Source organism: Nycticebus coucang, chromosome 2 (genome assembly GCF_027406575.1).
Source record: "Nycticebus coucang isolate mNycCou1 chromosome 2, mNycCou1.pri, whole genome shotgun sequence".
Taxonomy (NCBI): domain Eukaryota; kingdom Metazoa; phylum Chordata; class Mammalia; order Primates; family Lorisidae; genus Nycticebus; species Nycticebus coucang.
This window is the reverse complement of record NC_069781.1, coordinates 2,195,516-2,207,013: the sequence shown is the minus strand read 5'-3', so window position 1 is coordinate 2,207,013 and position 11,498 is coordinate 2,195,516. Positions and strand designations below refer to the sequence as shown.

At 53.2% G+C, this 11,498-nt stretch overlaps 1 protein-coding gene across 16 annotated transcripts in view; it reads left to right on the top strand.

Moving 5' to 3' along the window:
- The first annotated feature begins 6,824 nt into the window (after nt 1-6,824).
- The window catches only part of SEC16A (SEC16 homolog A, endoplasmic reticulum export factor), a 39,890-nt gene continuing 35,216 nt past the window's right edge, over nt 6,825-11,498 (top strand). For 8 of the 16 annotated variants that reach the window (XR_008373480.1, XM_053558029.1, XM_053558001.1 and 5 more), the window contains exon 1: nt 6,827-7,084. Coding sequence is in view for 13 of the 16 variants with exons in the window: in XM_053558029.1 (XP_053414004.1) it covers nt 6,974-7,084 (111 nt within the window). In the remaining 3 variants the exon portion in view is untranslated. Of the gene's footprint in view, nt 7,085-7,342; nt 7,515-10,891; nt 11,035-11,498 lie in introns of those variants that run through there. The other 8 variants (XM_053557955.1, XM_053557927.1, XM_053558046.1 and 5 more) reach the window with 6 other exon arrangements.

The window sequence follows — 11,498 nt, the reverse complement described above, 5'->3', positions numbered from 1 at the left end:
AGCAAGAGCTTGGCTTTCCAAAGTGCTGGATCACAGGCATGAGCCACCTTGCCCATCCTTGACAGCATTATCCTGCTCTGCAGGTAAAGAGGCTTAAGCTCAAAGAGGTTAAGCCACTTAGGCAAGTTCACCCATTTGAGCCAGGGCTCTGTGACACCCAGGTCCATGTCCTTGTACCCTTGAGGGGTCATCTCTCCTCAGAGGACTGGGAAGACCTGTAGAGCCTGGGTCATCCAGCCTTGTTACCTTCAGATGGAGAAGCTGAAGCTCAGGAAACAGGACTTGTCCACTCACCTTGCCCAGAGTTAATGCTGTGGCCAGCCCAGCCCCAGAAGCTGGAGCTCTTCCCAGCTACAGTGGGAACCTCTTTGCTGCCCTATCCACTATCCCCAAGACTGTAATGTAAACCACCACCAAATGTTTGGGGCTCTTGTCTTCCTGTTGTGTTGGTCCACTGGACTGATGCACATGAGCCCCTTCTCTGTGCTGAGGACAGGTGCAGCGGCAGGGGGACAGCTGGGTCCCTGGCCTCAGGGATTGTCCAGGGCTCAGTTCAAATCACTGGCCTAGTCCTAATACCCTTGTCTCTGGCCTAGGGCACCAAGGCTGCCTCTTGGGCCACTGGCTCTCCCTAGTGCCTAGCCAGAGACCTTTGGGAGGCCAAACTGAGCAGAAGGTCATTCCTGGGTAACAGGCCTCCAGAAGCTGCCCTTGCTTCCATGCAAACCACCTTAGGAGGGCCTACAGAATGCATGCTGCCCCCCACCCCACCCCGGCCCTGAGAACCGTCACGCAGACTGCTCACTGCAGACACATGTGCTCTGGTTCCTTGTCCCTGGCCCTCCCCAGCAGCTAACTCCCACCAGACCCCTCCATCTGCACTGGGCCCACCTGCAGCTGTCCAGTCCAGCTGCTAACAGTGCCTGGCACACAGCTGTCTGGGAAGAAGGACTCTGGTTTAGTTCAGAGTCCCCACCACTAAGAGGATGCTATGACCTGCAGCAGAGTTCGTGTGACACCAATGCCTGCCTCATGCTTCCCACTTTGTCTACACGGCTTATTTATCACCTTATGTCATCAGTACTTGGCTCAATGATTCAAGAGAATGTTCTCTGAGACCCATGTGCCAAGTGTGTTTCAAGATGCTGGGGATTAAAGAGTGCCATGCTCATGCCACAGCTTCTGCCTGGTGACGTGGCTAACATACTCCATGCCTGGCCTGGGTCAGAGCCAGGCCTGGTGTGGATTTCACTCTTGCCACCCTGTGAGGCTGGTTCCAGAAGTCCTCGGAGGAGGCCCAGGGCAGGGTGAGGTAATCACTGCCTTCAGCAGGCATGGAAACAGAGGCTCAGAAAAGCCAAGTAGCTTGCCCAAGACCCTATACCTGGGTGGTGTCCCAGGGCACAGCTGGACACCAGAACTGGCCAACCATTGCTTGAGTTCCTTATCCAAGTTCTACCAGCCACAGTGTGCACCTGGGGGAAATGTGTCCACTTGTGCCAGAAGGTGGGTCACCACAGCCCAATGCAGGGTGCAGTTCTCAGCCCTGCACAGAGCAGACAGATGTGCTATCTTTTTTTTTTTTTTTGTACTTTACCGCCTTCAGTGGAGTGCCATGATGTTACAGGACTCACAGCAACCTCTAGCTCTTGGGCTTCAGCGATTCTCCTGCCTCAGCCTCCCGAGCAGCTGGGGTTACAGGCGCCCGCCACAACGCCCGGCTATTTTTTGGTTGCAGTTCAGCCGGGGCTGGGTTTGAACCTGCCACCCTCGGTATATGGCGCCAGCGCCCTACTCACTGAGCCACAGGCGCCACCCCAGATGTGCTATCTTGCTCCATGTCCCCAAGAGGCTCAAGTGAGTTGAGCACCTACGGAGCAGTGACAACATGGGCACATGTCTAGAGCTCTTTGCTGTGTGCTCAGCAGGGCTTCCCTGGTGACTGTGAGCATGTGAAGGCCAATGGGCCTGGGGTTCCCTGCACATAGCCCACCATGGCCCCAGAGGGGCCTCCTCTCCTTGCACACCACTGGCCAGCCCAGGTGGCACACAGATAGGGGCCCCCATGCTACAGGGGCTGATGAATAGATGCCACAGAAAACTCCCAAGGCACAGCTGTCTCCCAACCTGCTTCTTCTCCAACTTCTCCGTTCTCCTCAGCTCTATTCCTGCCGCTTTCTCCAGGAAGCCCTCATCAGTTCTTCCCCCCTCTGAGGCCCTCATATGCTTTTTGCCTGGAGCATTCAGCCAAACCGACCCAGCTCCCTCCAGCACTGATGTCTAGGAATGAGGGTCTACATGAGGGGCTGAGCACAGTACCAGGTGGTGAACAGGCCTACACCACAAACTCCACAGCCACCACTTATGACTAACGCTTCATGCCCAGTGGGAGTGGGCAGCAAGACCGTTTAGTCCTGAGACTGCTGACCCTCCTCACCATGTGCCTGGTGGGAATAAGCAGTAAGACCGTCCAGTCCTCACTGAGACTGCTGACCCTCCTCACCATGTGCCTGGTGGGAATAAGCAGTAAGACTGTCCAGTCCTCACTGAGACTGCTGACCCTCCCTCACCATGTGCCTGGTGGGAATAAGCAGTAAGACCGTCCAGTCCTGAGACTGCTCACCCTCCTCACAATGTGCCTGGTGGGAATAAGCAGCAAGACCGTCCAGTCCTCACTGAGACTGCTGACCCTCCTCACCATGTGCCTGGTGGGAATAAGCAGCAAGACCTCCAGTCCTCACTGAGACTGCTCACCCTCCTCACAATGTGCCTGGTGGGAATAAGCAGCAAGACCGTCCAGTCCTCACTGAGACTGCTCACCCTCCTCATAATGTGCCTGGTGGGAATAAGCAGCAAGACTGTCCAGTCCTGAGACTGCTCACCCTCCTCACAATGTGCCTGGTGGGAATAAGCAGCAAGACCGTCCAGTCCTCACTGAGACTGCTGACCCTCCTCACCATGTGCCTGGTGGGAATAAGCAGCAAGACCTCCAGTCCTCACTGAGACTGCTGACCCTCCTCACAATGTGCCTGGTGGGAATAAGCAGCAAGACCGTCCAGTCCTCACTGAGACTGCTGACCCTCCTCACAATGTGCCTGGTGGGAATAAGCAGCAAGACCGTCCATGCCTCACTGAGACTGCTCACCCTCCTCACAATGTGCCTGGTGGGAATAAGCAGCAAGACTGTCCAGTCCTGAGACTGCTCACCCTCCTCACAATGTGCCTGGTGGGAATAAGCAGCAAGACCGTCCAGTCCTCACTGAGACTGCTGACCCTCCTCACAATGTGCCTGGTGGGAATAAGCAGCAAGACCGTCCAGTCCTCACTGAGACTGCTGACCCTCCTCACCATGTGCCTGGTGGGAATAAGCAGCAAGACCGTCCAGTCCTCACTGAGACTGCTGACCCTCCTCACCATGTGCCTGGTGGGAATAAGCAGCAAGACTGTCCAGTCCTGAGACTGCTCACCCTCCTCACAATGTGCCTGGTGGGAATAAGCAGCAAGACCGTCCAGTCCTCACTGAGACTGCTGACCCTCCTCACAATGTGCCTGGTGGGAATAAGCAGCAAGACCGTCCAGTCCTCACTGAGACTGCTGACCCTCCTCACAATGTGCCTGGTGGGAATAAGCAGCAAGACCGTCCAGTCCTCACTGAGACTGCTCACCCTCCTCACAATGTGCCTGGTGGGAATAAGCAGCAAGACCGTCCAGTCCTCACTGAGACTGCTGACCCTCCTCACCATGTGCCTGGTGGGAATAAGCAGCAAGACCGTCCAGTCCTCACTGAGACTGCTCACCCTCCTCACAATGTGCCTGGTGGGAATAAGCAGCAAGACCGTCCAGTCCTCACTGAGACTGCTCACCCTCCTCATAATGTGCCTGGTGGGAATAAGCAGCAAGACCGTCCAGTCCTGAGACTGCTGACCCTCCTCACAATGTGCCTGGTGGGAATAAGCAGCAAGACTGTCCAGTCCTCACTGAGACTGCTGACCCTCCTCACCATGTGCCTGGTGGGAATAAGCAGCAAGACCGCCCAGTCCTCACTGAGACTGCTCACCCTCCTCACAATGTGCCTGGTGGGAATAAGCAGCAAGACCGTCCAGTCCTCACTGAGACTGCTCACCCTCCTCATAATGTGCCTGGTGGGAATAAGCAGCAAGACCGTCCAGTCCTCACTGAGACTGCTCACCCTCCTCACAATGTGCCTGGTGGGAATAAGCAGTAAGACCGTCAGTCCTCACTGAGACTGCTGACCCTCCTCACCATGTGCCCGGTGGGAGTGAGCAGCAAGGCCGTCCTGTCCTCACTGAGACTGCTGACCCTCCTCACCACGTGCCTGGTGTGAGTGAGCAGCAAGGCCGTCCAGTCCTGAGACTGCTGACCCTCCTCACCATGTGCCTGGTGGGAGTGAGCAGCAAGGCCGTCCTGTCTTGAGACTGCTGACCTCCTTACCATGTGCCTGGTGGGAGTGAGCAGCAAGGCCGTCCAGTCCTCACTGAGACTGCTGACCCTCCTCATAATGTGCCTGGTGGGAGTGGGCAGTAAGGCCGTCCAGTCCTTACTGAGACTGCTGACCCTCCTTACCATGTGCCTGGTGGGAGTGGGCAGTAAGGCTGTCCTGTCTTGAGACCACTGACCCTCCTTACCATGTGCCCGGTGGGAGTGGGCAGCAAGGCTGTCCTGTCTAACTGAGACTGTTGACCCTCATCACAATGTGCCTGTTGGGAGTGGGCAGCGAGGCTGTCCTGTCCTGAGAGTGCTGACCCTCCTTACCATGTGCCTGGTGGGAGTGGGCAGCAAGGCTGTCCTGTCCTCTCTGAGACTGCTGACCCTCCTCATAACGCAGTATAGCAGGTGTTGATTCTGGCCCACTAGCAGGACTTTAAGGAGGCGATATTTGTTTCTAGCCTCCAAGTGTAATTTGGAGGGGTGTGGGGTTGGGACAATGGAGAGACCAGTGGACATTACAGGCAAAGGGAAGGAAACCTAAGCAGGAACTATGGCCATCATGGCAGGGCGCCTTCTAGGTGCAGATCCAGCATGTTTGCAGCCAGAGTCGCCTTACATTCCTATTTGCCCCAGACAGTCCCCGTTAATGCCTCCTGTCCTGGGGTAAATAACGATAGCACCCCATTTCAGTCCCCAGACTGCTCAGGTACTCACTCTGCACCATCACGCAGAGATGAGGACCTGATGAGCGGAGAGATTAAGAAGCTAACAAAGAGCACACTGCGTCTAGGTGGCAGGCTCGGCCTTAACCTGGAAGGGCTGTGGCCCATAGGCTAGATGGGCTTAAGCATAGGATGCAGGAACCTTCTGTTCCACACCAGGAACAGGCTGAGTGTCTCCACATTTAGGATTAGGGAGAAGATGGGGGGGAGAAAGGTAGCCTCAAGGCCCTTGCAGGTGACTTGGTGACTCACAGCATTCATTAAAGCCATCTCTAAGAGGCTACACAATGCTGCCTTTTCAACATCTTTGCCCTCAGGGTCCTGCCTCGGGATCCAGAGACCTTGCATTTTGTGTCTAGGATAGGGTGGGTTTCTGCAGCTTATGGTCTCTCCACGTCAGAGCCTACCAGGGCAAGACCACAGGGCTTCCCAGGACACCAGAGGGGCAAGTCCTGGGCTTCTAACTCTTGGGCTTTTTGAATTCAACTGGAGAGTGAAAAACAGCAAGCAGGAAAGCATCTGAGCCTCCCCCCTCTTCCGGAGGGTTAACCAAGACACCGCTCTCTGTGGAAGGATTTTGGGACAAAGTGATTGCAAAGCACCTCAACCACCGGGGAGGTGGATCAAGGGCAGTAGGGGCTGGTGTCATTGTTGCCTCTCCTGTGTGGCCCAGAGCTGAGCCCCACCACTTGTTCCTTAACTCTGTGTTTAAACAGGCTGGGAACCTGACTCCTGAAAGGCAAATGTTAGCTTAGCAGAGCAGCATGCGGTGCCACGTCAGCCAGGCTGACCTCTCCTGGCATCACCTGGGGTTCTGCCATCGTGGCACACAGATCACACTCTCTCCTTCCCCAGAGTCCGGGTCCCTTGGAGACCAGCGAGTTCACATCCCCAGTGGGCCTCAGCCGACCCTGGGAGCTCAGCCTTGCGCCATGCCATGAGGAGAGCACGTCCTGCACTCTGGAAGGAACTGCAGGGGCAGGTCCCTCTCTTCTGCGTCCTTGCCAGGTGGGTGTGCAGGTGAGTGGGCCGGGCCTGGTTGCCCGAATCTTCACTTGCCAAACCTACCTTCCATCTTCAGAAAACGAAGATGCAAATGACGGTACCACTTGTTCCCTGAGATAACCCACGGGACGGCTTGGCCAGTATCTGGCCTGGTTGGAGCCGGGGACCAAGTAAGGCAATGAGAGAGGCAGGAGGCTGACCCCACCAGCCTCACCTGGTCACTTGGGGGTCGCCCAGGCGTCCGGTGCTCGTTGCACACCGATGTCCATGCAATAGAGCTGGGGAGCATCAAGACACAGTCCTGCCACCTCCGGGGAGTGGGGCTCAGGAGCTGCGGTGGCCAGCGCGGAGGACAGGAACAGACGAAGCGAAGAGGGGACCCTGCCGGGTGCGGAGGCGGTTCCGCGCGCAGTGCAGAAGGTACGCAGCAGGCCGCCCTCCCTGCCAGGGCGGGGACGCGTCCAGTAGGCTCCAAGACGCTAGCTCGCTCCATAGGAGTCACTCAAAGCTTGGAGCGCCAAACCCGAGCCTGAAGCCGAAAGCCGTAACCAGGCAACCAGAGTGCGCCCAGCTGCCCGGCGCGCAGGCGCAGTCGGCCGCCGCTTGGAGCCGCCACGCAGCGCACGCGCCGGTCGTTCTCCGACTGCCTTCCAGCCTTCCTGGCTAACGGCAGACTGGGAGCAGCGCGCATGAGTTAGGGCTGCACTCAAGTTCTCGGCTCCGCCAAGCAGCCGGTTCTCAGTGCGTGAACCTGTCGGCATCAGTCCTTCAGACAGATTCTTGCCTTGGGGCCTTGAATGAAGAATTTCGTGTCTTCTCACATCCTAAAACGAAAAAGGACTAGGATAAAGAGCCAGCGTAATCAGGGTCACGGCCCGGGGCGGCCCCGGCGCGCCCGGCCAGGGCAGGTGGGCGAGAGGCGGGGCCAAGGGCTGAGGCGGTGGAAGGACGCAGGGAGGGGCGGGGCCAAGAGTTGGGCCCTGGGCGAACGCCCGCGAGGGACTCGGTGTGGGGCGGGGCCGGGGGGGCGGCACGAGGGAATGAGGTGGCGGTGAAGGACAGATACAGGTAAGAGAGAGGCCAATGGGCGAGGGACTAAGGGATGGCGGCGAATGACGCGAGGGGCGGGACCAAGGGGGCGGGGAGCGCCTGAACGAGGTCAGGGGAGGAGCGGACGCGCTGAGGGGCGGGGCGCGCGCTGACGCCGCAGCTGGACACGTCGGCGGCGCGGCTGCTGGAGCCGGATGTGCCAAGATGGCTGCGGCGGAGGCCGTGTCTGCGCTCGTCGCCGGGTGGGCGTCCCCCCGCGGTTCCTGAGGGCCGTCCGCGGCTGCGCGGGTGAGGAGGCCCGCGCGGGCGGAGGAGGATGGGGGCCGCGGGCGGTGCGAGGCTGTGCTGGCGGGGCGGAGGGCGGCGGCTGGGCCCAGCCCCGAACCGGCGGCGAGGCTGCGGGGACGCGACTGGGTCGAGAGAGGGGACGGACCTCGGGGCCGGCCAGGGCCTGCCGAGCCGGGACGGGAGCCCAGCGCGGCCCAAGCGGCTCTGGGGACTGACGTGGACCTAGGGAGTGTCCAGGTCCGGGCGGTGCCCCGTGGACTCGGCCGCGGTGACACTGGTCCTCGCGGGGGCTGCCTCTGTGCGGAGTTGTGTTGGAACGGCTGGACAGTCAGGCACCTCTCATGGGACCTGCAACTTTTTTAAACAAAGACACATTTGAGAAATTTCTCTGACAGTTGAGTGTGCTTTTTGCAACGCAGGTTCTAAAGATGCTTTGTCCTCATTGGTTGGAAGACTTCCTTAGCGATGATGGTGGTGAACCTAGGGGCAGAGTTGTTGTTTCTAATTGGATGTTGCCACGGAGGTCGAGCACCTCTATCAGGCATTAGAGGAACATGTGAACCATCTTGCCCTTTTGTGATGAAAACATTACGCGAGAGCATTTCAGCTACATCAAAGGCATTTAGAATCACCTTTCCGATTTTTCTGAAAACATTTTTAAGGCCAGGCGCAGTGGTTCACTCTGGGAGTCCTGGGAGGGTGCATCGCCTGAGCTCAGCCTGAGCAAGAGTGAGACCCTGCTTCTAGTAAAAAGGAAAAACTGAGGCAAGAGGATTGCTTCAGCCCAAGAGTTTGAAGTTGCTGTGAGCTGTGATGTTACAGCACTCTACCCAGGGGGACAAAGTGAGACTGTTTCTCAAAAAAACAAACAACAAAAAAGAACTTTTTAAATGGCTTGTAGTTTGGGTGTGGGTTGCTTAAGATTTCTATTTTAAATATGTATGACGCAGAGTTAACTAGAGAAATATTTCCCATCCCCAGATGTGGCAACAAGAAGCATACAGAATCACAGTCGTTCCTAGAGTGATTTTTAAAAAAGTTTTGGCACAACGCAGCCTCCTTGCAGTTTTCTACCCCATCCCCTTTCTTAGGGTCCCAGCACTGGTATCTTGAAAAGACGAATTTGACTTTCACTCATTTCTCCTACAGTGAGGCTCAAAATCGTGCTGAAAGTTTTCTTTAAAGTAAATTTTAATATTGATTCTTTTTACTTCCCTAAACGTCTTTCATGAGTATCAGAGAGTCTTTTTGGTGTTCGTCATTTTTAGCAGTTTAGGCTCTTCTGCCACAGCTGCCTTCTTCAACAACTAAATGTGTTTGATTCCAATTCTAACTTAGCAGAGCTGGATTTTGTTATGTGTTGTGTCAGCTGTTCCATAGTCTGAGGGGTGTCACTAGCCATCACCATGAGGGAGATTCGGGGCAGAGGGGAGACTCTCAGGTGCTTCCTGGTGCTCCTGTTGGTTTACATTCCTGCTGTTTGCTGCTGGTGGCATTTAGTGGAGGGGGCTGTGCATGTGTTTTAAATACCTCAATTCTGTAACCTGAAAGTTACACTGAATACATTTTGCCTTATGTTTCTCACATGGATACAAAGCAGTTAACTGAAAAGCTAGATTTATGAATAATGCACTTTTCAAGATCAACTGGTCTTTTTGAAACAGTATGCCTTTTAAAAAGTTACATGGTTTACATGGATGGAGCTGGAACATACTCTTCTTAGTAAAGTATCTCAAGAATGGAAGAAAAAGTACCCAATGTACTCAGCCCTACTATGAAACTAATTTAGGGTTTTCACATGAAAGCTATAACCCAGTTACAACCTAAGAATAGGGGGAAGGGGGAAAGGGAGGGGAGGGAGGGGGGAGGTGGATAGAGGGAAGGGGATTGGTGGGATTACACCAGCGGTGCATCTTACAAGGGTATTTGTGAAACTTGGTAAATAACGGTCTGTGAAGCTAGCGAATGATGCCCTATGATCATATCAATGTACGCAGCTATGGTTTAAAAAAAAAAAAAAAAAGTTACATGGTTAAGGGTCTTGTGCTGACACCTTCCAAGGAGGAAGTCTACCTCCTGCAAGAGGATAAGCATAGAATGCCTGTTGTTCCTAGCAAAACTGTTTCAGGAGGGACTGAGAAGTCTGCACGTCCTGACCATAGGAAGTGGCTGTGTCTGCAGCTGGTTGGACCACAGGGAAGAGGATGCCAGCCCATGTAGGGGAGGAACTGCTCTGCTTGTTGTACTTCGAGTCCATATCAAGTGGATCTGTGACCATCTTTTGCTTTCAAACGATAACTTAGAAGCAGACCAAATCTCTGATGTTGTTCCTAAATATAAGTAGTCAATTAAAGTCAATTAAATCTCCAAAGGAATACAAAAGTTTAAAATTTCCTTTTCCTCTAATGGAAGAGCATTATAAAGTACAGTTATAAAGTGAAAAGTAACTACAGTGGGGTTTCAAGGAGCTTGTTTGGAAAGGGTCCCCTATTGGCATAGGAAAGAACACGTAAGAACTATTTTTCAGGTAGGAATAGGAACTTTTCTTTCTTTTTTTTTTTTGTAGAGACAGAGTCTCACTTTATGGCCCTTGGTAGAGTGCCGTGGCCTCACACGGCTCACAGCAACCTCCAACTCCTGGGCTTAAGCGATTCTCCTGCCTCAGCCTCCCGAGCAGCTGGGACTACAGGCACTCGCCATAACGCCCGGCTACTTTTTGGTTGCAGTTTGGCCGGGGCAGGTTTGAACCTGCCACCCTCGGTATATGGGGCCGGCGCCTTACCGACTGAGACACAGGTGCCTCCCAGGAATAGGAACTTTTCATTTGTAAATAGGTCTACTTAAAATACGCTTGTTAATGTTTTCTTCTTTTATCTGAATAATCAAAAAGATTTCTAAGGACAGAAACAATATACATCTGCAAAAATATGTGGACTAAACTCCAGAGTCCTCTTAAGATTTCTTCCTTTGGTTTAGTTTTCTCTTTGATTGGCTAAACTTAATCTGTTTGTTTATGAAGATGGTACTAGGAAGAAGTATGGATAAAAAGAAAAGCATTTTCTAAAGATGTAACAATTTAACTTTGGCCTTTAAAAGTCCAGGTTAACTATTCAAATTTGTATTGACTACATGTTATTTAAAAACAAATAAGAATAACAACAACAAAAACTGTGATGAGATCCTTTGTTTTCTTTTTAATTATTTTAGAAATGGATTTCACCCTGCTCCCAGACTAAAGTGCAGTGGCACAATCATAACTCACTGTAGCCTTGAACTCCTGGGCTCATTTGATCCTCTTGGCTTCAGCCTCCTTGAGTAGCTGGAACTATGGGTGTGGGACACTACGCCTGGCTAATTTATTTATTTTTACTTATGTATATTTTTTCTAGAGATGAGGTCTGTGTGATGCCCAGGTGGCTGATCCTCAAATTCTTGGTCTAAGCCATCCTCTGCCTCCCAGAATGCTGAGATTACAAGATATGGGCTGCCACTCCCAGCCCTCTTTTGTTTTCTCTAAGAGGTTTGTTGGCACTTTGCTTATTGTTGAACATTTTTGAATCTAGTTAAACCATCAGTTTTAAACCTGCTTTAAGTTTTCTTGGGTTTTCCATTCTAGGTATAGTTACAACTCTGATGGTAAGAGGTGACATTGTTTCTCTGGTGGTGCTCATACCTTAAACTTGGCACATTACCAAAAAAGGGAAATTTTACATAGTGAGATAAAAGGCATTTAGTATGGTAATACACTGGTCACCATACGGAGGTGGTCACCATAAGGAACCAGGCCTGCTGTACTGACACATACATGTGGTGCATGTCTGGTCTATGAGAATTAGGTCAACTTCAGGAGGTGGTCAAGGTAAGGAGGTGGTCAGCTATGGAGGCTCTGCTGTAGTTACTTTTCACTCTTTATAACTGTACTTTATAATGCTCTTCCATTAGAGGAAAAGGAAATTTTAAACTTTTGTATTCCTTTGGAGATTT